This window comes from Hipposideros armiger, unplaced genomic scaffold (assembly GCF_001890085.2).
Source record: "Hipposideros armiger isolate ML-2016 unplaced genomic scaffold, ASM189008v1 scaffold_306, whole genome shotgun sequence".
Taxonomy (NCBI): Eukaryota; Metazoa; Chordata; class Mammalia; order Chiroptera; family Hipposideridae; genus Hipposideros; species Hipposideros armiger.
Window position 1 is genome coordinate 792662 of NW_017731656.1, and position 24215 is coordinate 816876.

General features: G+C 34.5%; 1 protein-coding gene across 3 annotated transcripts in view; it reads left to right on the forward strand.

The window, feature by feature from the left end:
• The window catches only part of DACH2 (dachshund family transcription factor 2), a 647327-nt gene that overhangs the window by 466915 nt on the left and 156197 nt on the right, over positions 1 to 24215 (forward strand). For all 3 annotated transcript variants that reach the window (XM_019659904.1, XM_019659905.1, XM_019659903.1), the window contains one exon: positions 15819 to 15977. In XM_019659904.1, coding sequence (XP_019515449.1) covers positions 15819 to 15977 — 159 coding nt within the window. The remainder of the gene's footprint in view (positions 1 to 15818; positions 15978 to 24215) is intronic.

Here is a 24215-nt window from a genome sequence, read left to right on the forward strand (position 1 = left end):
GAATTCTTGGAGTGAGTCAGGGTAAACAGCCATGAAATGCCACCTCTGGCAGATGGCATTGCTTATAAGAAATGTGACAAAACATTTGGAATTTGTAAGTGGGCATTGGTATGAGGATGCAAGCTGTTAATATTTTTTTAAAAGATAATCAAGGTGGTACATGGTGAAAATGAAACCCATATTTTAAAGAAAAAAATACAAAGATGCAGGTGTTCACATCTCAAAAGATTAATACGTTTTTAGATGGTATATTCCCATTGAGCACTCTAACCATGAAATCCTTTCAGGCAGTGTTACTTTATGATAATAAATGGCCTATTTTCAAGTGAATCAAGGTACACACATTCTGTATTCAAAGACAAAATATCATTCAGTTTTTTTCCAATCAAGTAACAGACTGTGCAATATTTATTGTGTCTATTGCCAAACTGAAAATATGCTTCAAAATTGGAAAACACACTGAACTTCAAAAAGAAAACATATTAGGGAGAAAACAATGGTTGGAAACATTTACAATTTTTACTTGGTAGAAGAAATAATAAGAATCCATTTTTTTATATTATTTATAAAATATCAGTAACAGAAATCTAAATAATTTCATTTAATCAACAAACTTGTTGATTTGCAGAAATTATTACATAGCAAGTGTATTTTATGAATTTAACTTTCAGAAGCATATGATCTATAGACATTATTGCATAGATATAATGGGCAAAATAAATAAATAAGAGTACCTTTGCAATGAAACATAAAATAATAAAATATGCCACCTTAGTATATTTTATTATCAGGTCAAGATATTTTTATAAGAGCTAGTGGATTTATCTTTGGGCTTTTCTGTAATAGAGCCCTGCTTAAGGAGTGGGTGTCCCTTTCAGTTTTGTCATCTACATGCTGAATTATGACTAGATGCTGAATTCAATTGAATGACTACAAATTTGATCCGTTTGAACAGTGATACAGAAGGGGATAAGCGGACAAAACTATGGAATTGCCTTGGCATCCCAGGTTCCAGATCTCCATGTCCTTTTCATTTCTTCTTTTTAGGCTACTCCTGGACAACTATATCTTATATCATCATCCTTCTGTTATAGAGTCTTATGTAAGTTACATCCCAGGAATGTTCCTTCTCATCTCAATTTCTACAGTAATTTAAATTTTGCATACTTACCTTAATAAAACATGTCAGAACTATCTGGACTTCATGAAGTAAACATGTATGAACTGCGTTGTTCATTGAGCATGGGAAATAATGTCTAGTCTCTTTTCCAAACTTGCTCTTGAGGGTCCTTATTTGAAACCCAATTTCCAAGACCACTTTGTATTGTGCATTGTTAGGTTGGGAGAGTTTAGGAAATTTGTGTGAATGTATAAGGATGAATTGTCCCCACACAGATCAATCAACGGGCCATCCTATTTTTTATGTAGAGTTCAAATCTGCTGTTTCCTGTTCTACAACCTGGGAAACATGGATATTACTACTGTTGACAAGTTAATGCCAAAAAATTGTAAACAAATTGAAACTTTAAAAATACGTATAGTTCTGTAATGTCAATAACTTTGGAGCTACCATTATTTTATAAAACTTCAAAAAGTTACTTTTAAAATTTAAAATACAGACTTTGCATTTAGTGCCACAAAAAGTTGAATATGTAGTCCATTAGTAAGTCACAACATTACAAATATATATTTAGGCAAAATAGACTCATTTGTTTAAATGGACTCTTTCCTGAGCATATGATACATACCATGAAAAGTCAGTTCAAATAATTTAATGATGGTAAAATTTCAATTTTTAAACATTTAAAAATCCCAAACATATTAAATTGTTTTATTTTTATTTTAAGGTCAAATTTTCTCCCCCAACTCTTGATAAATTTTGAAAATGAATATTGAACCATAACTGAAAGTTCCTAAAACTTTTCTAACTATTGCACTGCTCCTGAGAAACTAAAACTTGTTTAAGATAACTAAGGATTATCTAGCCATTCTATCTAGTGTAGAATATAGAATCATATTTTTTAAACATCTGCCTGTTATATATGTGTGAATGAGTATGAGGTGTGATCAAAATATATGGTGAATGTTTAAATAAAAACGTATTACAGTAAGAGACACATTGCCACTAATCCCCCTCAAATTACACCCCCTTGCTTTGAGCACATTTATCCCATCCTTCTCCCCACTTTCTGAAACAGTTCTGGAATTCCTTTATCACTTGAAAATTTAGTGCGTGTCTCACCTAAACTTAACATTATTTTGTTTAAAAAATTTTAGCAGCTTTTTCAACTGGTACATTTATTTTAATTATTTAATCCATAATTCCTCTTTTCTCCTTGGTTTTAAAACAAGATATTTCTTTATCTAGGACTCAGTTCATAGAGAGTTGAGACCATGTGTTTCACTCCTAAATCTGTATGTCTGTCTGACTCTGTTCTGTCATGCTTGATTTGATTTTCTTGAATTTCTTTCTTTATGATATGGTAAGCATACAATATCAAAAAATACAGCTGTATTTTTAAAAGGATGTGTTCCCATTTTTCATGAGGAAAACAGAGTCTTATTTCTAATGACTGTCTAATGCACTACTTGAAATATTGTTCCAGCTCATTAAATAGAGATTGGGAATATATATATATATATATATATATACACACACATATTGGATGCAATAATGCTGCCTTTTCCACTTGAATTACTCTTTTCAGTTGTGGTATTAGGCTTTCTATGTTCTGTCCTCTTTTCAGTGATTGACTTCTAAGATATGTCATTATTTTCCCACTATTTTTCTCTTCAGACATCAACTTCGCCTTTTTTCTCTTTTGCTTTGCAGCCGCACCCTCATTTTCAAAAGGCAGAGAAAACTATCCAGAGTTAGCCTATATGGTTTATATTTATTAAAGGCTTAATTTTAAAAGAGGGACCTGAATACAAAAGTGACTTTCCTGCCTAATTGCAATTGAGAAGTATTCTTTGAAGGCCTTCCCACTTCGTGACTCACTGGTCTGCTCACTATAGCTCTTGGCCTAGTCTAGTAAGCCTGTCTTTGAAGCTACCACTTTCTCCCTTCTTTTCACAAAGTGCTTCATTTTGTTTCTCAGGGTCAAAACAGTGTGCACATTCACAATCAAACTTCAGGTAAAAGTACTTGTATCAATATGCCTTGTATAAGCAACAGTTGATGATTGTGGTTTAGTGTGTACATTCTGGAGCCTGTTTTGATTTAATTCCTTACTGGCTCAGTGAGTTTGGGCAAATGAGTTAATCATTTTGCACCCAAGTTTTCTCTCTAAAATGTGACCCATTATAGTACCTACCATATAGGGTTGTTATGAGAACTAGATGAATAGTTTCTGGCACATATCATGTGCTCAGTGTGCTTTGAACATTTTTCTGGCACATTGTAACTGTTCAATAAATGTGATTTCCATAGATAGTAGAGTTATATATTGTAACTTTTTCTAAGTAGTGGCCCATAACTACTAATTGTAGTTTTAATTACTCAACATAGTGATAAAGCCCATTTATGAACCTCTTTGATACCATAAATAGTACCTCACAATTGCTCTCTAAATAGAGGATGAAAAATTCATTCCATATATCCCTAAGCACTAAGAACCCAGACCTAGTAAGTGTTTTTTGTTAAATTTATAATTTTTATGTATTGTTATTGTTGCTTTGATTATGTAATTAGTCATTTCTTTTCCCCTACTCCATTTCCGTCTTCCATTTTTTTTCATTCATTTTTAAGAAGCTGTGTCCCTTTACACTATTTTTTCCATCTAGAATAGATTTTGGTGTATTCACTCAAATTCATCAACTTAAAAAATATATGTACCGGGCCGGCCGAGTAGCGCATTGGTTAAGAGTTGGCTTGGAATGTCAGCTCTGAACAGCAGGGCCCAGGTTCGGATCCCACATGAGGGCCACTGACACTGCGCCCTCTACAGCTAAGATGTTGAACAACAAACAGCTCAACCTGGAGCTGGGCTGCTGTTCATCACTGGTGACTGCATAGGCTGCAGTGGGACTGGCCGGCAGCAGGTGTGCGCTTTCGTGAGCTTCCGTGAGCCTCCATGAGCAGCCGTCCAATGGCCGGTGAGCGACAGCCTCACCCTGGAAGAACGCAATGATAATACCAACATGGACCAGTGAAGCAACGTCCTCCACAACTAGACTGAAGAACCAAAGGACAGCAACTTGTCTGTTCCCCTTCCCGGATTCCCCAACGCTGTTCCCCTCCCCCAATTTCCCAATAAAATCATATATATATATATATATATATATATATATATATATATATACATATATATATATACTTTTTCCTTTGTATTGGTATCTTTTTTTTTTTGAGGGCAGTGTAACTGGCCCTCATATGTGGGATCCGAACCGGGGCCCTCTGGTATCCCAAGCCAGTTCTTAACTATCGCACCACTCGGCTGGCCCTGTATTGGTATCTTAGATTAGCACTTATATTTCAACTTATTATATTTTGCACAGTTTTATAGCTTTCTATAAATTTGAGTCTTTAGCTAGAAGCCTTAAAAGTGTAATCTTTTTACTCTAGTGTAGATTTTGTCTGAGTAAACTGATTATTTCTTTCCTGCTGAAATTCTCCTTTTCTCTGTATCTTGCACTTTCATATTGTCTGCATGCTTCTTTCCTCTCCTCTCTTACAGTTTGCATTCATTTTAGAGTGGCATGAAAACTTTTGAAAAAAGCTATCATCCATTCTTTCTAACAGCATCCTTTTCATTTTAGTTCTTATTTAATCTTATTAAATATATTGCTCTTTGTTATGGTTTTTCTTTCAAGAAACCCTTGGACTATTACCCACTGTCAGCCAAACTCCATTTCTTCTGTATAGAAAGAGAGAAAAAAAGAACAATTTGCTTCTGGTTTCCCAAGAAGGGACCAGGCTATACATAGTTGTTTATATCTCACTCACCCTCCTTTATACACTTAGTTGTTTTTTGAATATATATGTATATATATATATATATATATATAATGTATATATAATCTTTCTGATGTACCCACTATTTTCTTTATCTTTTTCTTACATCTGTTTCTGAGACAGTTTTATTTAGCTAATATGATGCCTTTTAAGAAAAAGTTTGGAGTATATATTCAAATATTCAAAGGGGTTTTATAGTGTGATTATCAATAGAATAGATTCCTTCACCTACATGGTGACAGGCATATTTTTAAAGTATGACTGACTGATGGACAGATTGGGAATTGCTGAATTAATGGGCACATTTCAAATCCTTGGCAAGGCTTGACAGTAATTATATCTGCTGAACCACTTGATATGTTGTTGGAAGTAGCCCAGTAAAGTCATATTGTGAGTTCTTGTTTTTCAGTGCTTTAACATACCTGATTGTATAGTTCATTTTAAGGATAATATGATAGAATGCATATGGCCATGCAAATAAATGTATTACCTGCAAAAATAATGGATTTTTCTTTCTGGATTGGTTATTTAATTCTCAGGGTCACCCGTAGTCTTCATCATGGTGGTAATATTTTTAAAAAATGCATTCTAAAGACATCTGATGTCAATAGCTAAAACATTGTCTTTAATATTCTAAAATATATGATATTTAGTGCTTAACATATCTAGCTGTTGTGCTAAATGTTTTGCATGTTTTTTTCCCTCATTTAATCCTTACAGTAATCATAGAGTAGGCAGATATTATTATCTCCTTTTTTAGATATCAGGAGACTGAGACTCAAAGTACTTTAGTATCTTTTCCAAAACATAGAGCTGTGAATTGGAGGAGCCAAAATGAATCCTGGCCCCAGGTTTGTTTGATCCCATTTTTACTATGCTATTTGAATTTTTGGAGGATATAGTCCCTCCCTCTCTATTTTACATCTGTCTGTATCTGCCACTATTTTTCATAGACTTTTACCAGTTGACAGCTGCCAGTCAAGTAAGATCACTCTAACCTCACCACTCCAAAGCACACAAATAGACACTTGAAATCCCAACAGGAGAAATTGTTGTATGAGTAAAAATTAATTCTCCTCATTTCTTACAAAAGATCATAACGGCTTCATTTTAATTTTCTGGGGAAAATGAATTATATTGTCTAGAGACCACTTTATGGTTCCCTTAATCATTTTTTGATACTTATAAAGATTACTGTGGCAGGTAAGTATAAATACTTATAGAGATGATAATATATATGTATTATGCATATTAATCATATGTATACCTATAATTATGTATATCACCATTGAGGGGAGCTAAAACACAGAAAAGATGAATTATTCTGCCTTTCCATGTCTTGTCCTTTGCCTTTGTGAGGGGTGTAAATGTCTAACTATTACATTGTTTTGGACACCTGAAACTATAAAAAAAAAATTGAATGAAAAAACAAACTCTCTCTCTCTCTCTCTCTCTCTCTCTCTATATATATATATATATATATATATATATATATATATATGGCTTATTTGGTTAAATTAACAGTGTAATAGAAGCAGTACTTAAATTATGTAAATGATAGGTTTGTAGACCGTAGAGCAAGTGTGTAAGAAAATGAAAAATGAGGATTGTAATAATTTAACATTGTAAATGTAATATTTTGAGAAGATTTCTTATTGATTCTGAAAAGAAATTTGCGCTCCCTTTAAATTTTTTTTAAGGGACTTGTCTGAAATCTTTTGCTCATGCACTCCATCAGGTAAATAATGAGCATGTTCTCTTAGCATGCATAAGTTGAATTATGATCTATATACATGCACTAAAGTGTGTACACAGATATAAATTAAATGGTGAGAATAAGTTTGAAAAACAAGATTTTAACTAATGCATTTTATTTATTAATGATACAAAAGATTTTAGAAATATATTATTAATGTCAATGAGAGTAATGTGATTAAATATATCCAATCTAATGATGTTGAGAAGATTTTTACCTCTTGATGAAGGTGACAGAGAGTTCCCTATAAGAAGTATGAGAAGTGGCAGATCTGCTATTTTATTGTTCTCCAGCACTTACATTATCTTCACTCTGTTGTTGTGTTGTGTTGTCCATCAAGTAAGAGCTAATTAAGTTAAAAATAAATAATGTACTCATCAACCCACTCATTTGGGCATATATAGATCACACCACAATGGGGTAAGAGTACCTGAATGACTGGAGTTACCAATGGCCAGCCACTTGCTCTGCTGTAAAATCCCACTTTTCCTTTGAGATACCTCTAGTTCTTGACTGATGAGGGAATCAGTGATGATCTTAAACATTAGTGAAACATAATGTAATTACTTTTTAATTAAAATAACAAATGAAGGGCTGGCCGAGTGGTGCGATGGTTAAGAACTGGCTTGGGACGCCAGAGGGCCCTGGTTCGGATCCCACATATGAGGGCCAGTGACACTGCCCTCCACAGCTAAGATGCTGAACAACTGCTCAACTTGGAGCTGGGCTGCAGTGAGTTGCCATGGGCTACTGTGTGTAGCCAGCAGCCAGCGTGAGCGGCCAGCAGCCACAGTGAGCAGCCATCCAGAAGCCGGCGACTGATCTGCCTCACCTGGGAAGAGCGCAATGATGGTGCCAACTTGGGCCAGTGAAGCAACATCCTCCACAAGTAGACTGAAGAACAAAACGACAGCAACTTGTCTGTTCCCCTTCCCCCAATTCCCCAGCGCTGTTCCCATCCCCCCAATTCCCCAATTAAAAAAAATATATTAAAATAACAATTGAAAATTGATACTTTAATATCTTGCTCTACCTTCATAGATCATCTTTTGTATTTTCAGTGACATGCATACTTCTCTTTAGAGACCTACAATTTAAGGTATATTTCACAAGAGCATATGTCACAGCTTATGAATTATAGGACCCTTCTCTTTAAAATAAATCCTTAGCATTTATTCTGAGCAGTTGATGTTTAATATTTCAGAGATATGACAGAAAAAAGGGAAAAGCTAGAAATTGGTATTATGTGATTATTTATTGAAAAGTTACTTGATAATATGTTTGTCATTTAGACAGACCACATGCTATTAAGTGTGACAGAAGGAACTCAAATTCAAAATATCAAGTACTGTGAATGTCTTGAACTTGTAATAGTTTCTGAGGATCTTTCAGCTTGTACTAGTTACACAAGCAAGAAATGAATCCAAACTTCAAAAAACTGTCTTGTCACATGAAAAAATTCTGCTCTAGCCACAGAACATAGTTTATATGAAATTGAAGGATTTCTTTATTTGGCTCCAGGAAACACAAAATTATTCCAGGATAAAACAAGGACAATTTTAAAATATGTGGAGTTCACAAGAGAGTGATTACGATAAGTTTATAATTTAAATTGCAAAATAATAGCAGACAAAAACTGAGTTTCTTCCAATATCTACAGCAAAATTTCTTTTAATCAGAGTTTTTTTCAAGTTATGCAGAAACGAACAGTTTTCAAGAGTTTTCTCAACCCTGTCATCACACTCAGCAGGTCATATAAGAGGGTACTGTGCCTTCATCACATGTGATTTAATTCCCTGCATAGCTGAACTAATGTTTGAATCTCAATAATGCAATGGTCAGATTTTAGTCACTGTGCTTTCAAGTAGCTCACAAGGAATATGTAGATCTTGTAGCATTTTAATTTAGAAAAAAGTGTACTGGGACTTTGTTTGAGTTTTACATTTACTTAGTGAAACATGTCAGACTAATTCTCAGAACGATACATGAGTCAGGTGTAATTTACTTGGGAAAACCTGTGGTGAATTCTTAAATTTTAATTATTAAGTATACTATTGAGCAATAGTTTCCCATTAAATCCAGATATAAACGTATGCACTATTAATTTTTGAAACTTTTGTACTTGACTCCATGATCTTTAGGATAGTGATGATGATGATGTATAGAGCTGGGATTTTTTCTGGGATTTTTTTTCCTAATTAGAGTGATGCTGGTACGTTGATAGGACAGTTGTAGAATATGCTAGTGCATAGTCACTCTCCTCTACTAGTGTTTATTGTGTGTAAACTTTGTGATCATGGATCCAGGTTCTTCTTTTCTTGCTCTCTGGATACTGCTGGGCTCAGTTTTCCCCCCTACTTTTCCAATTTTCCTTTCTGATAATCCTCCTTCTTTATTTTTGTTTTTGATAGCTTATTTTGGCAGCAGTGACAAGGGTCACTTGGAGGAGAAGAGCCTAGAAATAGGAAAGTCAGTTGAGAGGCTCTTGAGATACTATAAATGAGAACAGAATAAGGGTACAAATGAAGGCAGTGTTAGTGGCAATAGGAATCAAACCAATGCCAAATTAATTCCAGGAACTTGGCCACTTTAGAAAGGAGTAAAGTGGTAGAGAGATGATACTGAGGCTTATTAGCCAAAGTCCTTTGAGGGCAAGGACTCTGCCTGTTATCTTTGTTTTCTGAGTACCTGAGAATGGCACCTGACACATATTAGGAACTCAAAATTTTTCAGTTTAAACAACTGAGTGATACAGCTACCAGATATAGAGAATAAAAATGTAAGATCTCTTTCTTTCGATAATGTTCAATTTAGTATTGGCTGTGTTGGACTGAAGATGCTATAGATACCTCTGGTTTAAACTGTTTACATAAGCTAATTGGTGATTCCTTATACTCTAGAAAGCACTGTCTAACTTTCTGCAATGAAGGAAATGCCCAGTAGCTTCACTTCCAATATGGTAGTCATGAGCCATATGAGTTTGGAGCACTTGAAATGTGACTAGTGCAACTGAGGAGTTGAATTTTCCATTTTATCCTATTTTAATATATGATAATTTAAATACTGCATTTGAAAAACGACTACTGTACTGGAGAGTGCAGCTTTAGAGGCCCATCAATGAGCCACTATTGTACCTCTGAGGAAACTTGAAACTCCTAGCCCACATAGTCCTGGGATGTGGCTGTTTCTGCAGGCAACATTTCAAAGCAAAAGAGAAGACAAAGTGGTAAAAAGACATCTTCAGCATTTTTAGATGAATACTTGTAACCTATTTTCTATAAATATCAGTTGAAATTCCAGATACAGTTCATGCTTTGCATTCCCAATCTGGACCAATCTAGAAAATTGCTGAATGTTCCATTTTGTGAATTCATATAAGAAAACCAACTAAAAGTATAATATGACAAGGTATGCAGATTATAACACTTCTGTACACATATTCCTAGTTTTCCATTCACATACTGGTACTTGGGAATGTTCTAAACCCTGAATTATTGTCTGTTCTCTGTCTCCTTGTGTCTCTGCCTGTCTCTATTTGGTACTTGTATTTAGAATCTTACTGCTGCATTTATTTTATATCCTTTTTAAATATTTTGAGGTTTTGGCTTGTAGGCCTATGATAATTTTTTGACACACATAATATTTTCCATACTTTTCACAAACCTGACCATACTAAGTATTCTGTTATTAGATGTGTCAGAAGAATGGGGGTTGGAAAAATACTAGTTAGGCAAAATTTTGATGAATTACAATACTGCCTTGGATCCTACTCATCTTATGTTCCTGCTCCTTTTCAAAAAAATTATTATTTTAAGTAAATGGAAATGCTATGTGTCTATTGTCAAGCCCCCATGATTTAGAGGTCTCTGCCCTCTGACCACATCCCCCACAAAGAAAAAGCAACAAAAATAAGCAATCTGAGAACCCTAACATTTTACAATATGTTTTAAAGGAAACAAAATAAAGTTGCAAATTCAAGGGTTTTTAACTAAGGCAACAAGTTTATCAACTGCATTGTCAAATATTTCTCCATAGTTCATCACTTCATTATTTTACATTGATTCTAATTAGGAATACATATTTCTACTACCTGGGGGCTTATTTTAAAAGAAGTAGTTCTCTCTAGCTTTCTTATTGGAAAACTTAAGATTAAATTAATTAACTATAGTATTAATGCAGTAAAAATCTCTATACTATTTATTTTATACCTTTAGTTCTACACATTAAGCTAAAATAGTGATAAGTAGTTGATACTGAAAAGCTAAAATCATTTATTCAATTCTTGAGAATTTGCTGCACTTTCTTTATTTGATTAAGTTTATTGGGGTTACAGTGGTTAGTAAAATTAAATAGGTTTCAAGTGTACATTTCTATAATATATCATCTATATATTGCATTGTGTGTTCACCACCCAGAGTCAGTTCTCCTTCCATCACCATATATTTGATTTGTTTTACTCTCATCTACTACCCTCTCTCCCCTAACCTCTGGTAACCACTGAACTATTGTCTGTGTCTATGAGTTTTTGTTTCTTTCTTTGTTTGCCTTGTTCCTTTGTTGCTTTCAGTTTTATATCATACATATGACTGAAGTTATATGGTTGGTAGCTTTTTCTGTCTGACTTATTTTGCTTACCATAATAATCTTAAGATCCATCCATGTTGTCACAAATTGTGGTATTTCATCTTTTCTTATGGCTGAGTAGTACTCAATTGTGTGTGTGTGTGTATACATATATATATATATATATATACATATATATATGTATACATATCACATCTACTTTATGCGTCATCTCTCATACTTTGGTTGTTTCCATGTCTTGGCTACTGCATTTTCTACATTAACTTTCTTTATTTAAAACTGGTTTTGATTAGGTTTATACTTAATATCAAGTTTCTTAAGTGAAAGATGAAGACTTTGATGATATTTTCCTCAACCCACTGCCTACGTGGTTTCTTAGACATGCCTTGTTGAAATACTATCCAGTTTTTCTATTTACTAGAGGGATTCCCTTACAAAGCTAGTATGATCTGGTTCGGTAAAGGGTGCATACTCTAGTGGTATGGGCTGAATTGTCCCCCACCCCCAATTCACATGTTAAAGCCTTAACCCCCAGTATCTCATAATGTGACTACATTTGGATATAACATATTTAAAGAGGTGATTAAGTTAAAATGAGGCCATGATAGTGGGCCCTAATCCAATCTGACTAGTGTCATTATAAGATGATAAAACTTAGTCATGCAAAGAGATATGAGGAATGTGTACATACAGATGAAAGACCATGTAAGGATACAGGGGAATAGTGGCTATCTGCAAGCCAGGAAGAGATGCCTCAAGAAAAACCAAACCTGCTGACATCTTGATTTTGGACTTGTAGCCTCCAGAACTATAATAAAATATACTTTTGTCATTTAAGCTACCTATTCCGTGATGTCTTTGTCCATTTGGGCTGCTATAACAAGAATACCATAGACTGGGTGGTTTATAAAAATAAATTTATTTCTTACAGTTCCAGAGGCTAGAAACCTAAGATCAAGGTGCTGGCAGATTCAATATCTTGTGAGGGCTTCCTTCTTGGATCATAGAGAGCACTATTCTTGCTGTGTCTTCATATAGCAAAAGGGGGTTCAGGAGCTCTGCGCATCTCTTTTGTAAAGTCACTTATTCCATTCATGACCTAATCACCTCCCAAAGGCCCCAACTCGAAATACAATTACATTGGGATGAGGATTTAACATATGAATTTGGGGGGACACAAACATTAATCTCTAGTATATGGCATTTTGTTATGGCAGTCATAGCAAACTAATACATCTAGAGTTAGATAGATGATAGATAGATAGATACATACATACATACATACATACATGCATGCATACATACATAGGAAAATGGAGGTGGATACCCAAGCCCTCTACATAGTGTTAAAAAAAAGGATTTATACTAGATTCGATTGGTTAAAATATTTTGCTTCAAGGGCCATGAATGTTATTACAAATTGGCAAAGGGAAATAGGCATTGCAAAATTTGGAACTACAGAAGCTTCCAAGTTGAGTCATAAGTCAATTTGCATAAACTTAAAAATGGTGAAGATTTTAGGTCAAAAGACAAAAATGTGTCCAGAATTTTAATGCCTTCTAATGCAAATATCAAGGGTATCCCACATTCTTCAGTCACTCACTTCATATACAGTTGCCTCCAGAGTATAGAATAATTTCTTATATTCATACTCAGTGAAGATGGGAATAGCCAGAAACTACCCTCCTTCTGTCATTTTTAACATAGTAGTTTAAAAGATGAGAGTCGTTAGGATATGTTCATCTAAAGCACTCATCAAAACACAGAGAAAAATGCCTTGGAATCCTTTAATGAGGTTTTTTTTAAAAAAAATTGTATTCCAATTTATTTGGAACATATTGTGTATAAAATATTAGACTAATACCCAATGTACCATTTAATATTGAATGTGGACCAATAGTTTCTCAATTTATAAAATAAATATTGACATGGTCTCAGCTCTAGTAGTGCTGTATGCTGTTGATGCTGTGATGCTGCAATACCATATTAATATCAGTGATATAATTTAGTGTCTTCTAAATGTATCTTTCTTTGTCAATGTTTTGATCATCATTTTACAAATTACAGTTCTGTAATGGTGAGGTAATTCATATATTGGACATAGTGCTAAAATGATGGAGTGTTTCCATTTTTGCTCAACAATTGATCTTTCAAATTTTTGCATTTTATGATATTAATCATGTTTATTGGCCCAATGTTGCTATAAAGAATTCTCAGTGTTGCAATGTGGTTACTTTCATCATTTATTAAACTATTTCGCTTCCCCCACCATTCCTGTTCATTGCAGCATAACAATGCCTTATTGATTTTAATTAGAATTTCAAATTTGTGAATGCTAACTTATATCAATGCACCAACCAAAAATTACCTCCATGCTCTTAGGCAATGACTATACAACAGCAAACATCCGGATGATAAGACAGAACAATTTGTGTAATCGTAGGAATGTTGTACGTTTTCAATGAACACATCAAACCTCCACATGATCAAGGGAAAGATTTCAGGTCAATTAAGCCAGTATATCAAATTCAAACAAATTTCCTACCTTCTGAGCTTCCATGCATGGTAACTGAATGGCTTATAGCAGGAACTGAACAATTAGCTACTTATTTCTTCACAATTTGATTAGAAAATCTTTGTACTGATAACCCCTCAGCCTTTACATATGTTGCCAGAGAATCAGATGTTTCCTTGTCTGGAACTCGTTTAGTTGGAGACTGGCCAAGACCCCCCAATTTTGGATTAGAGATTGACTTTTGCCACAAGGATGTTTCAAAGAATCCTGAGTTGGAGGTAGATTTCTAGAGCTGGGGTAGGAGTAGATGAATGGGTAGAAAGTTTAAAAACAAAAGCCTTTCAGAGATTCTAGCAGACAATTTGCTTAAATAAAATTTAAATCTTCAGGGACAATACCAATTAGCTGTGAAAATATTTCCTTAAAAATCTTCAGGTCTAAAAACTGCTTCTGTAAATGTGGTACTTGAAAGCAAAAGTATAAAAATGTTCAACCTTAGGGCCGGCCAAGTGGCTCAGTTGGTTAAGAGCCTGCCCAAGAGCTCTCAGCAACAGCGGTTCGATTCCCTGCCTGAGCTGAGCTGCCGCTGAGCTTCCAACAGGTGGCAGGATGGCTCAGCTTTAAAAAAAAAAATTTCAACCTTTTTGACTCAGAAATCCCACTCCAGGGAACTAATTGATTCTAAGGAAATAATTCAAATGAATATTGTCGTGGTGTAATTTATAATAGTGACAAATTTGAAAACTCAAAGTCCAGTGTTTAATAAATTATGCTATATTAACTCAGTAGACTACTATGTAGCCATTACACTTTGAAAACGTGATACCTAAAGCAACATGGCAGAGTGCTTGCAATGTAAAAATGAGTATCCATATGAACAAAGCCTAGGAGGGACCTCAAAGAAGTGAAAATAATTACAATGATGAATGTTAGGAATATGAGCATGTTGATTTCCTCCTACCTTTTTTTTAAAGCAGTAAATGTACATATTTTACAGAGTGCCCAAGATTCCCAGGCCTACACCCCTCCACAAAAGAGAGTCAGTGTGTTAGGTAGCATATGGGATGGAGTCAACCAGGTTGGCTAATGTCATAATCCCAGCATGGGAATGGGAGCCAAACCACTGACCCCTGAATGAACCACATCAAGCATATATTGTAGATAGAGCTGCCCACACAACCATTTTGTTTTCTAAAGGCAGACTGTCTGCAATTGAAGTGATTAGAAGTCAACCACTTACCCCTCTGTTTAAAGTATTTTCCTTAAAAGTCTGCACTGGAAACAATGTAGTTGTTTCCTATATGGTTTTAAGAAATGGTTCTGTCCCCACAGTATGCTAAGTGCCAGGTGAAATAGCTATACCACAGTAGATCATTACAATAATATAATAGTCTACATTTGTGCACACTTTACATCATTCTCTAGCATGAATTATCAAAGTAAAGTATAATTTCAAATTGGAAGCCATAGTTTTATATTTTATCCATCTTATTCTATAAAAAAGATTGCTGTGTATGAAGAGATTAGCTTTTTGAGGACTGGATCTGAGAACAAAATAACTGACAATTTTGTTTCTTAACACATATTTTTGCATGCTATCATGCCCTTATACATGAGTGTGCTCTTTCTGAGTAAACAGCAACTGCTCTTCATTAAAATAGCACATATATCTTAGAGGGTTGGGATGGGAAGCAGTAGTCATCAGCTAATGATCTTCACCATGTAAGTGCTTTTAAAAGCTATTTATTATGATTCCAGATTTGTTTAGACTATCTGTAAGGCAAGTTGGCCTATATTATTAATGAGAATTGTTTAGTCTTCCCAGAGGCAGCTTCAATCCAAGGCTATTGAAAGTTTTTACAACCGTCTTAAAATGACTTACCTATGTTTAATACTAATTTTCTAAAAAGATAATATTAATAATCAGAATCCTAAAAAGGAATTTTGAAAAAGCCTGCTCATAGAAAGCTGTCAAATTGCAAACTGTTCATATAAATGTTTTTCAGGTGGAAGTGAACCCTCCTGGGATAAGGATAAGTTGCAGTCTCCTCATGCTGCTCCTGGAACCCAACATGGAATTACTCATGCAGCCCTGGCTGGCCAGCCAGGCCTTGGGGGTGCTCCTACCCTCAATCCACTGCAGCAGAATCACCTGCTGACCAATAGTATGTATACTGCCCTCTCAAAACTTGCTGTGTTGAGAAAAATACCATGTAAGACCAACTGGATGCCTTGGGCTAGGACGGCTAGTATGTTTCTCTTCAATAAGGTTTAATAATTTAAATGAGAAAGGTAGATAAAAAGGAATTCATTTGAAAGGGTGGGGTTTATGGAGTTGAGATGGATTGAGAGGTCATGTAGCAGAGTAGAGGTACATAGGATACCATGTAGCAGAGTAGTTAAGAATGTTGGCTACAGTCACATAAACTTGGGTTTGAATTCCACGTTTTGAATTCCATATCACTGTTTGACATTGGAAGTCACCTAATTTTTCCAAGTCTCAGTGTCCACAACTACAAAGTAGAAATAAAAAATATACCCACCCATTAAATTTATTGGGAGGGCTAAAAATAATAAAGGGAAAGCTGGTAATAGTGACATGCATATAGTAAGTACTGTATAATTAGGAGTATTATTTTTACTCAGTAATCAAACCTCTAGTAATATATACAAATTTAAGTTTAGATGATGTTTTTAGGAACTTCAAAGAATCAGAAGTCTTTCTTTAGGAAAGTGGGCCTTATATATATTGCTTGAATAAAACCCTACTATCTTACAAACAGGAAATCTGGGAGAACTGGTCCATTATTTCTTTCCCAAAGACTTGCATTCTTCCACCAAACCCTAGGATTAAGACAATAGAGGAACTATGAGATATTTTAATATTATGTCCCAAGTCTTAATGAATTTAATTAGTTATTAAGCATATAAAATAAGTTATGGTGTCTTACTTTAAAGAGGTTATCATCTCAAGGAAGAAATCTCCCATAAAAGTGGAATGTTAAGCAAAGACAAAAAGAATGCCAGAAAAGTTATAAACATTACATTATGAGAAGTCAGAAAAGGACTGATTAATGCAGACATGTCAAAAAGGAAGGAAACTTAGAGGACTTCTGGTTTCCGGTCTGACATATAGAGAGCTTAGAAGGTGGCACTCCTGTTCTCACACCAAGAAAAAAAAGTGGAACTGTCTGGAAGTCAACAACTTTTTTAAATCCATTCAAGACTGAATTCATAGGGCAAAGCTATCCCTCAAACTGGAGAGATAGGCAGATACAGAGAATCACAGCATACAGGGAGCAAGAGCCACGGGTGGAGTTAGGTAGAAGCATTTAAAAGGTAATTAAGTAGCTGCTGGAGACTCAGTGTGGAACTAGCTTTAGAGATACTTAGGGAGTCCCTATGCTTTCATGCGTTTTGCCTCCAGTAGCCCCATCATGGAGGTTCTCAGTGTGAAGACCTGAGAAAATTTCCCTCATGCTCCTGGCAGGGAAAGATGAAAGGTAACCATTTCAAAATATGCCCAGAATATTCTTTTTCTTTAACAAAGGCCTTCCCTGAAAGGAAACTATTTTATCAGAGCTTAAACTACTTGGTGTTACTAGAACCGAACTGACCTTGGGATGGAATATACTAAACTCCATCACCCTGTAGCCATTGATGTGAGTGAAGGGAGGAGATACACAACTCCAGCCCCTTTAGTTGCCCACGTGAGGAAAGAAAATTACTCAACCCTAGCCTCTTCTAGCCTTCCTGTCTCGCCTAAGAGGGAAAAAAAGCTGAACAGCACTTGTGAAAGTTACAGTCCAAGGACATAGACTGTCTAGGAGACTGAGGCCTAATCATAAAATTAGAGAATGCTTATCCTCCCTACACATTTTACCACCACCACAACAGGACTCGGTATAATAATAGGGGATTACAACTGAGAGAATTGAAAACCTCAGGCTCAATTTAACACGGATTCTCTAGAGAAAATGAAAGAGAACTGGGGCATTGGGGCGGGGGGGGGGGGGGTTAGAGCTACTAATACAATAGCTACAGCAAACAGTAAACACAGCCCAACTGCCAGCCAGAAAAACACACTAAATGCCTGTTTACCTCAGTCTCCTGTACTCAATACACTATTTCTGAATTTTAAGAAACAAACAAAAAAAATTACAAGTTATGAAAAAGGCAAAAAACAGTCTGAGGAGATAAAGCAAGCATCAGAACCAGAATTAGATATAGCAGATATTTTAGAATTGTCAGTACTGAAATTTAAAATAACTGTGATTAATATACTAAAAGAATGGAAAAAGTAGAAAATATACAACAACAAATGGGAAATTTAAGAGATATGGAAACTCTAAAAATCAAAAGGAAATGCTGGAAATCAAAAACACTCCAACAAAATGAAGAATGTCTTTGATTGGCTCATCAGTACTCTGGACATGGGTGAAGAAATAATTTAAGCTTGAAGATACATCAGTAGAAACTTTCAATCAAAAACAAAGTGAAAAATATCTTCTCCCATTCAGTAGGATGCCTTTTTGTTTTATCGATGGTTTCCTTTGCTGTGAAAAAACTTTTTAGTTTGATGTAATCCTATATGATTATTTTTTATTTTGCTTCTTTGCCTGAGGGGATATATCAATAAAAATATTACTAAGGGCAATGTCTGCAAATTTACTTCCTATATTTTCTTCTAAAAGCGTCCTATTGAATGGGAGAAGATATTTGCCAATGATACATCTGATAAGGGGTTAATATCCAAAATTTATATATATAAACCTAATATAGCTCAACACCAAAAAATAAAAATAAAAAACCCAACTAAAAAATGGGCAAAGGACATGAAGAGACATTTCTCTAAAGAGGACATATAGGTGACCAACACACATATGAAAAAAATGCTCACCATCACTAATCATTAGAGAAATGCAAATAAAAGCCAACATGAGATATCACCTCACTCTGGTCAGAATGCCTATCATCAATAAATCAACAAACAAGTGCTAGCAAGGATGTGGAGAAAAGGGAGCCCTGGTGCACTGTTAGTGGGACTGCAGATTGGTGCAGCTACTATGGAAAACAATATGGAGGTATCTCAAAAAATTGAAAATGGAGCTACCTTATGACCCAGCAATTTCACTCTTGGGTATCTATTCAGAGAAATCCAAAACACTAATTCAAAAAAATATATGCACCCCTATGTTTTTGCAGCACTATCCACAATTGCCAAGACATGGAAACAATCAAAATGCCCACTGATACACAACTGCATTAAAAAACTGTGGTACATTTATACAATGGAGTATTCCTCGGCCATAAAGAAGAATGAAATCTTACCATTTGCAACGATATGGATGGACCTAGAGACTATCATGCTAAGTGAAATAAATCAGATGAGAAAGACACATACCATATGATCTCACTTATATGTGAAATCTAAAGAATAGAATAAATGAGCAAACTAAACAGAAATAGTCTCAAAGATATAGAGAAAAAAACTGCTGGTTGCTAAATGGGAGGAGGGTGGGGATGGGGGAGAGGGTAAAGGGATTAAAAAATACAAATTAGTAGTCACAATATTGTCATGGGGATATGAAAGACAGTTTGGGGAATATAATCAATAATGTTGTCAAGATTTTGTAGGGTATCAGATGGGCACTTGTCTTATTAGGGAGACCACTTCATGGATGGTGTAGACGCCTGACCACTGTGCTGTGCAACTGAAGCTGAAGCTGAAGCTGAATAATATTGAATGTCAACTATAATTATATATTTATAGTCATGGGATGTGGACTACAGCATAAGGAATAGAGTCAGTGGAATTGTAGCATCTATGTGCAATGTCAGAGGAATAGTAGGTTGTGGGAGGGGGGTTGTCACTTTGTGAGGGTTGTAAATGTCTAACTATTACATTGTTTTGTACATCTGAAACTAATTTAAAAAGTGAAAAAAAAAGTAGAACAGAGTATCCAAGATCCATGTGGCAATTACAAAGGTGTAGCATACAACATGTAATGGGGATAACAGAAGAACAGGAATGAAGGAAAGTAACAGAAGAAATATTTGAAGTAACAAGGACTGAAAAATTTCCAAAATTAATGAGGCTCCAAACCACAGATCCAGGAATTTCAGAAAACACAAAGAAGTATAAATATTTTTTTAAAATCTGCACCTATGAATACTTTAGTCAAACTGGAAAAACAAAAACAAGGAGAAAACCTTGAAAGAAGGCAGAGTAGGGTAGGGATACCCATACAGGAATGTAGATAAGAATTACACTGGACTAATCTTCAGAAAACAGGCAAGCAAGAATAGAGTGGTGTGAAATATTTAGACTGTTGAAAGAAAAAATATCCAGCAAACTAGAATTCTGTATCCAGTGAAATTTCTTTTTAAAAGTGAAAAAGAAATAAAGACTTTTTCAGATAAACGTTGAGAAAATTTTTTACCATACCAGCATATCTGCCCTGTAAAAAATGTTAAAAGAAGATCTTCAGAGAATCAATGCTATAGGTCAGAATCCTGGGTCTACATAAAGAAGGGAAGAGTGTTAGAGAAGAAATAAATTAAGGTAAATGTACAACTTACAATGTCTGAATCAGGAAGAAATATAAAATCTCAGTAGACTAGTTACTGCTAAGGACATTGAATTAGTAATCAAAAATCTCCCAATGAAGGAAAGCCCAGGGCCAGATGACTTCTCTGATGAATTTTACCAGATATTTAAAGATGAATTAGCACCAGTCCTTCTCAAACACTTCCCAAAAAAATCAACAAGGAAAGAACTCCCCAAACTCATTTTACAAGACCAGCATTATCCTGATACTAAAGCCAGAAAAGGACACTACTAGAAAAAAAAAACTACAGGCCAATATCCATAATGAATATAGATGTAAAAATTCTCAATAAAATACCAGCAAATTGAATTCAGCAGCATGTTAAAAGGATCATTCACCATGATTAAGTGCCATTTATCCAAGTGATGCAAGGATGGTTCAACATATGCAAATCAATGTGATACATCACATTAATAGAATGAAAGAAAATAATTATTTTATCATTTAAAGAGACACAGAAAATCATTTGACAAATTTCAACATCTATTCCTGATAAAAACTCTTAAATTAGGCATACAATGAACACATGTCAAACATAATGAAGGCTGTATATGACAAACCCACAGCTAATGTTCTACTCAATGGTGAAAGGTTGAAAGCTGTTCCTCTAAGATCAGGTACAGGACAAGGGTGCCCACTCTCACCACTCCTATTCAACATAGTGCTGGAAGTCCTAGCTAGGATAATCAGGCAAAAAAAAAAAGTATCAGAATTGCAAAGGAAGAAGTAAAATTTTCTTTATTTGAAGATTACATGAGTTCCTATGTAGAAAACATTAACTGAACCAAGAAACTCTAGATCTAATAAGCAAATTCAGTAAAGTTGCAGGATACAAAATTAATGTACAAAACTTAGTAGGTTTTCTATATACTAACAACAAATTTTCTGAAAAACAAATTTAAAAATGATCCCATTTACAATAGCATCAAAAACCACAAAATACTTCAGAATAAATTTAACTAAGGAGGTGAAAGATCTGTACTCTGAAAAGGACAAAGCATTGATGAAAGAAAATTAAGAAGACATAAATGGAAAGTTATCTCCTATTCACTGATTGGAAGAATTAATACTGTCGTAATTTCAGTACTACCTAAAGCCACCTATAGATTCAGTGCAAGCCCAATCAAGATTCCAATAGCATTTATTGCAGAATTATATTAAAAAAAACACTCCTGAAATGAATATGGAACCACAAAGACCATGAATAGCCAGTGATATCTTCAGAAAGAAGAACAAAGCAAGGGGTATCACACTTCCTGATTTCAAGCTATACTCTAAAGCTATAGACATCAAAAACAGTATGATATTGCCATAAAAACAGACGAATAGACAAATGGTACAGAATTGAGAGCCCAGCCATATAGCCAAGCATTTGCGGTCAGCTATTACTTGACAAGGGAGCTCAGAATACTCCATGGAGACAAAAAAACATTTTCTTCAATAAATAATACTGGAAAATTGAATACTGACCTGTAAAAGAATGAAACTTGATCTTGATATTATTCCACTCACAAAAACTATCTTGAAATGGATTAAAAACTTAAATGTAACACCTGAAATCATGAAACTCCTAGAAGAAAATATGGAGAAAAAAATCTTGAAATGGATCTTGATAGTGATATTTTGGAAAGCACAACTAAAGCATAAGCAACAAAATAAATTTAAAAAATAACAGGTGGGACTACCTCAAATTAAAAAGCTTCTGTACAACTAAAGAAACTATGAATAAAGTGAAAAGAATATCTACAGAATGGGAAAAAATATTTGCAGCCATTTACCTGACAAGGGCTTAATGTCTAAAATGTATTAAGAATTCATACAACTCAAGAGCAAATAAATAAATAACCTAATTTTAAAATGGGCAAAGGACCTGAATAGACATTTCTCAAAAAAAAAAAAGATATATGAAAGGACAGCAGGTACATGAAAAGATGCTCGGCATCACTAGTCATTAGAAAAAGGCAAATTAAAACCCCAATGAAATATTACCTCAACTTGTTAGAATGGCCATCATTAAAAAGACAAGAGATAACAAATGCTGGCACAGATTTGAAGAAAGAGAACCCTTGTGTACTGCAGGTGGGAATGTAAATTGGTGCACCCACTATGGAAAACAGTGTGGAGGATCCTCAACAAATTAAAATAGAACTACCATATGATTCAGCAGTTTCACTTCTGGGAATATATCTAAAAGAAATGAAAACACTAACTTGAAAATATATCTGCACCTTGGTGTTCATAGCAGAATTATTTATAATAGCCAAGACATGGAAACAACCTCAGTGTTCAACCATGGATGAATGGATAAAGATGTTGGATATAAAACTGAAAACAACAAAGGAAGAAGACGAAGAAATAAAGAAACAAAAACTCATAGACACAGACAATAGTTTAGTAGTTACCAGAGAGTAAAGGGGGAAGGGGTGGTAGATGAGGGGAAACAGGGACAAATATGTGGTGATGGAAGGAGAACAGACTCTGGATGGTGAACACACAATGTGATATATAGATTATGTATTACACAATTGTACACCTGAAACTTATGTAACTTTACTAATCATTGTCACCCCAATAAATTTTAATTAAAAAAAGTTGTAGCATATATGTATGCAATGGAATATTATTCAATCGTGAAAAAGGAGGAAATCCTACCATTTTCAATAACATAAGTGGACCTTGAAGGCATTATGTTAAGTGAAATCAGTAAGGCAAGGAAAAACAAATACTGTATGGTCTCATTTATATGTGGAATCTAAAACAGAAAAAGTATAGAAAAAGAGATGAGATTTGTGCTTACCAGATGTAGAGGGTGTTGGTGGGGAATTAGAACAAGGTGATCAAAAAGCACAAATTGCAATTATGAGATAAATAAGTGCTAGGGATGTAATGTACAACATGATGATTATAGCTACCATTGCTGTAGGATATAGGAAGTTGTTAAGAGATTAAATCCTAAAAATTCTCATCAGGATAACTTCTTTTTCCTTTTTTCTTCTTTTTCTTTTTATTGTATTTATATGAGTACATGGATGTATTCTGGTAATCATTTCACAATATATGTAAATCAAACCATCATGCTGCATGCCTTAAACTTATACACTGATTTCTTCTTCTTTTTTCTAGTTCTTTAAGGTGTAACATAAGGTTGTTTATCTGGGATTTTTCTTTCTTGAGATAGGCCTGCAGTGACATAAATTTCCCTTTTATTACTGCTTTCGCTGCATCCCAATAATTTTGATAGGCTTATTTTCATTCTCATTTGTTTCTATGTATCTTTTCATCTCCTCTTATTTCATCTTTGACCCAGTCATTCTTTAAAGGTATGTTGTTATATCTCCACATATTTGTGGGGTTTCCTGGTTTATTTTTTCAGTTGATATTCAATTTTAAAGCTCTGTGATCAGAGAATATGCTTGGTATGATTTCATTCATCTCAAATTTGCTGAGGCTAGTTTTATGTCCCAACACATGGTTTATCCTTGAGAATGTTCCATGTACACTAGAAAAAAAATGTATAGCCTGGTATTCTGTTGGGTTATCGGAAAATTCATGACATATTTTTTCTATGTTTTTCTTTTTTTTTCTTTTAATTATTTTTATTATGAAATACACATTTTTTAGAATTAGTTTCAGCTACACAACACAGTGCAATAGTTATAATTTTTACCCCTCAAAGTTACAACCCCTCCCCCAATCCGCCACCCCATTCCCCCCAATATCATACATATCTATTACAATTCCCTTGACTCCACTCCCACACTATAATCCACGTCCCATGACCATATATATATA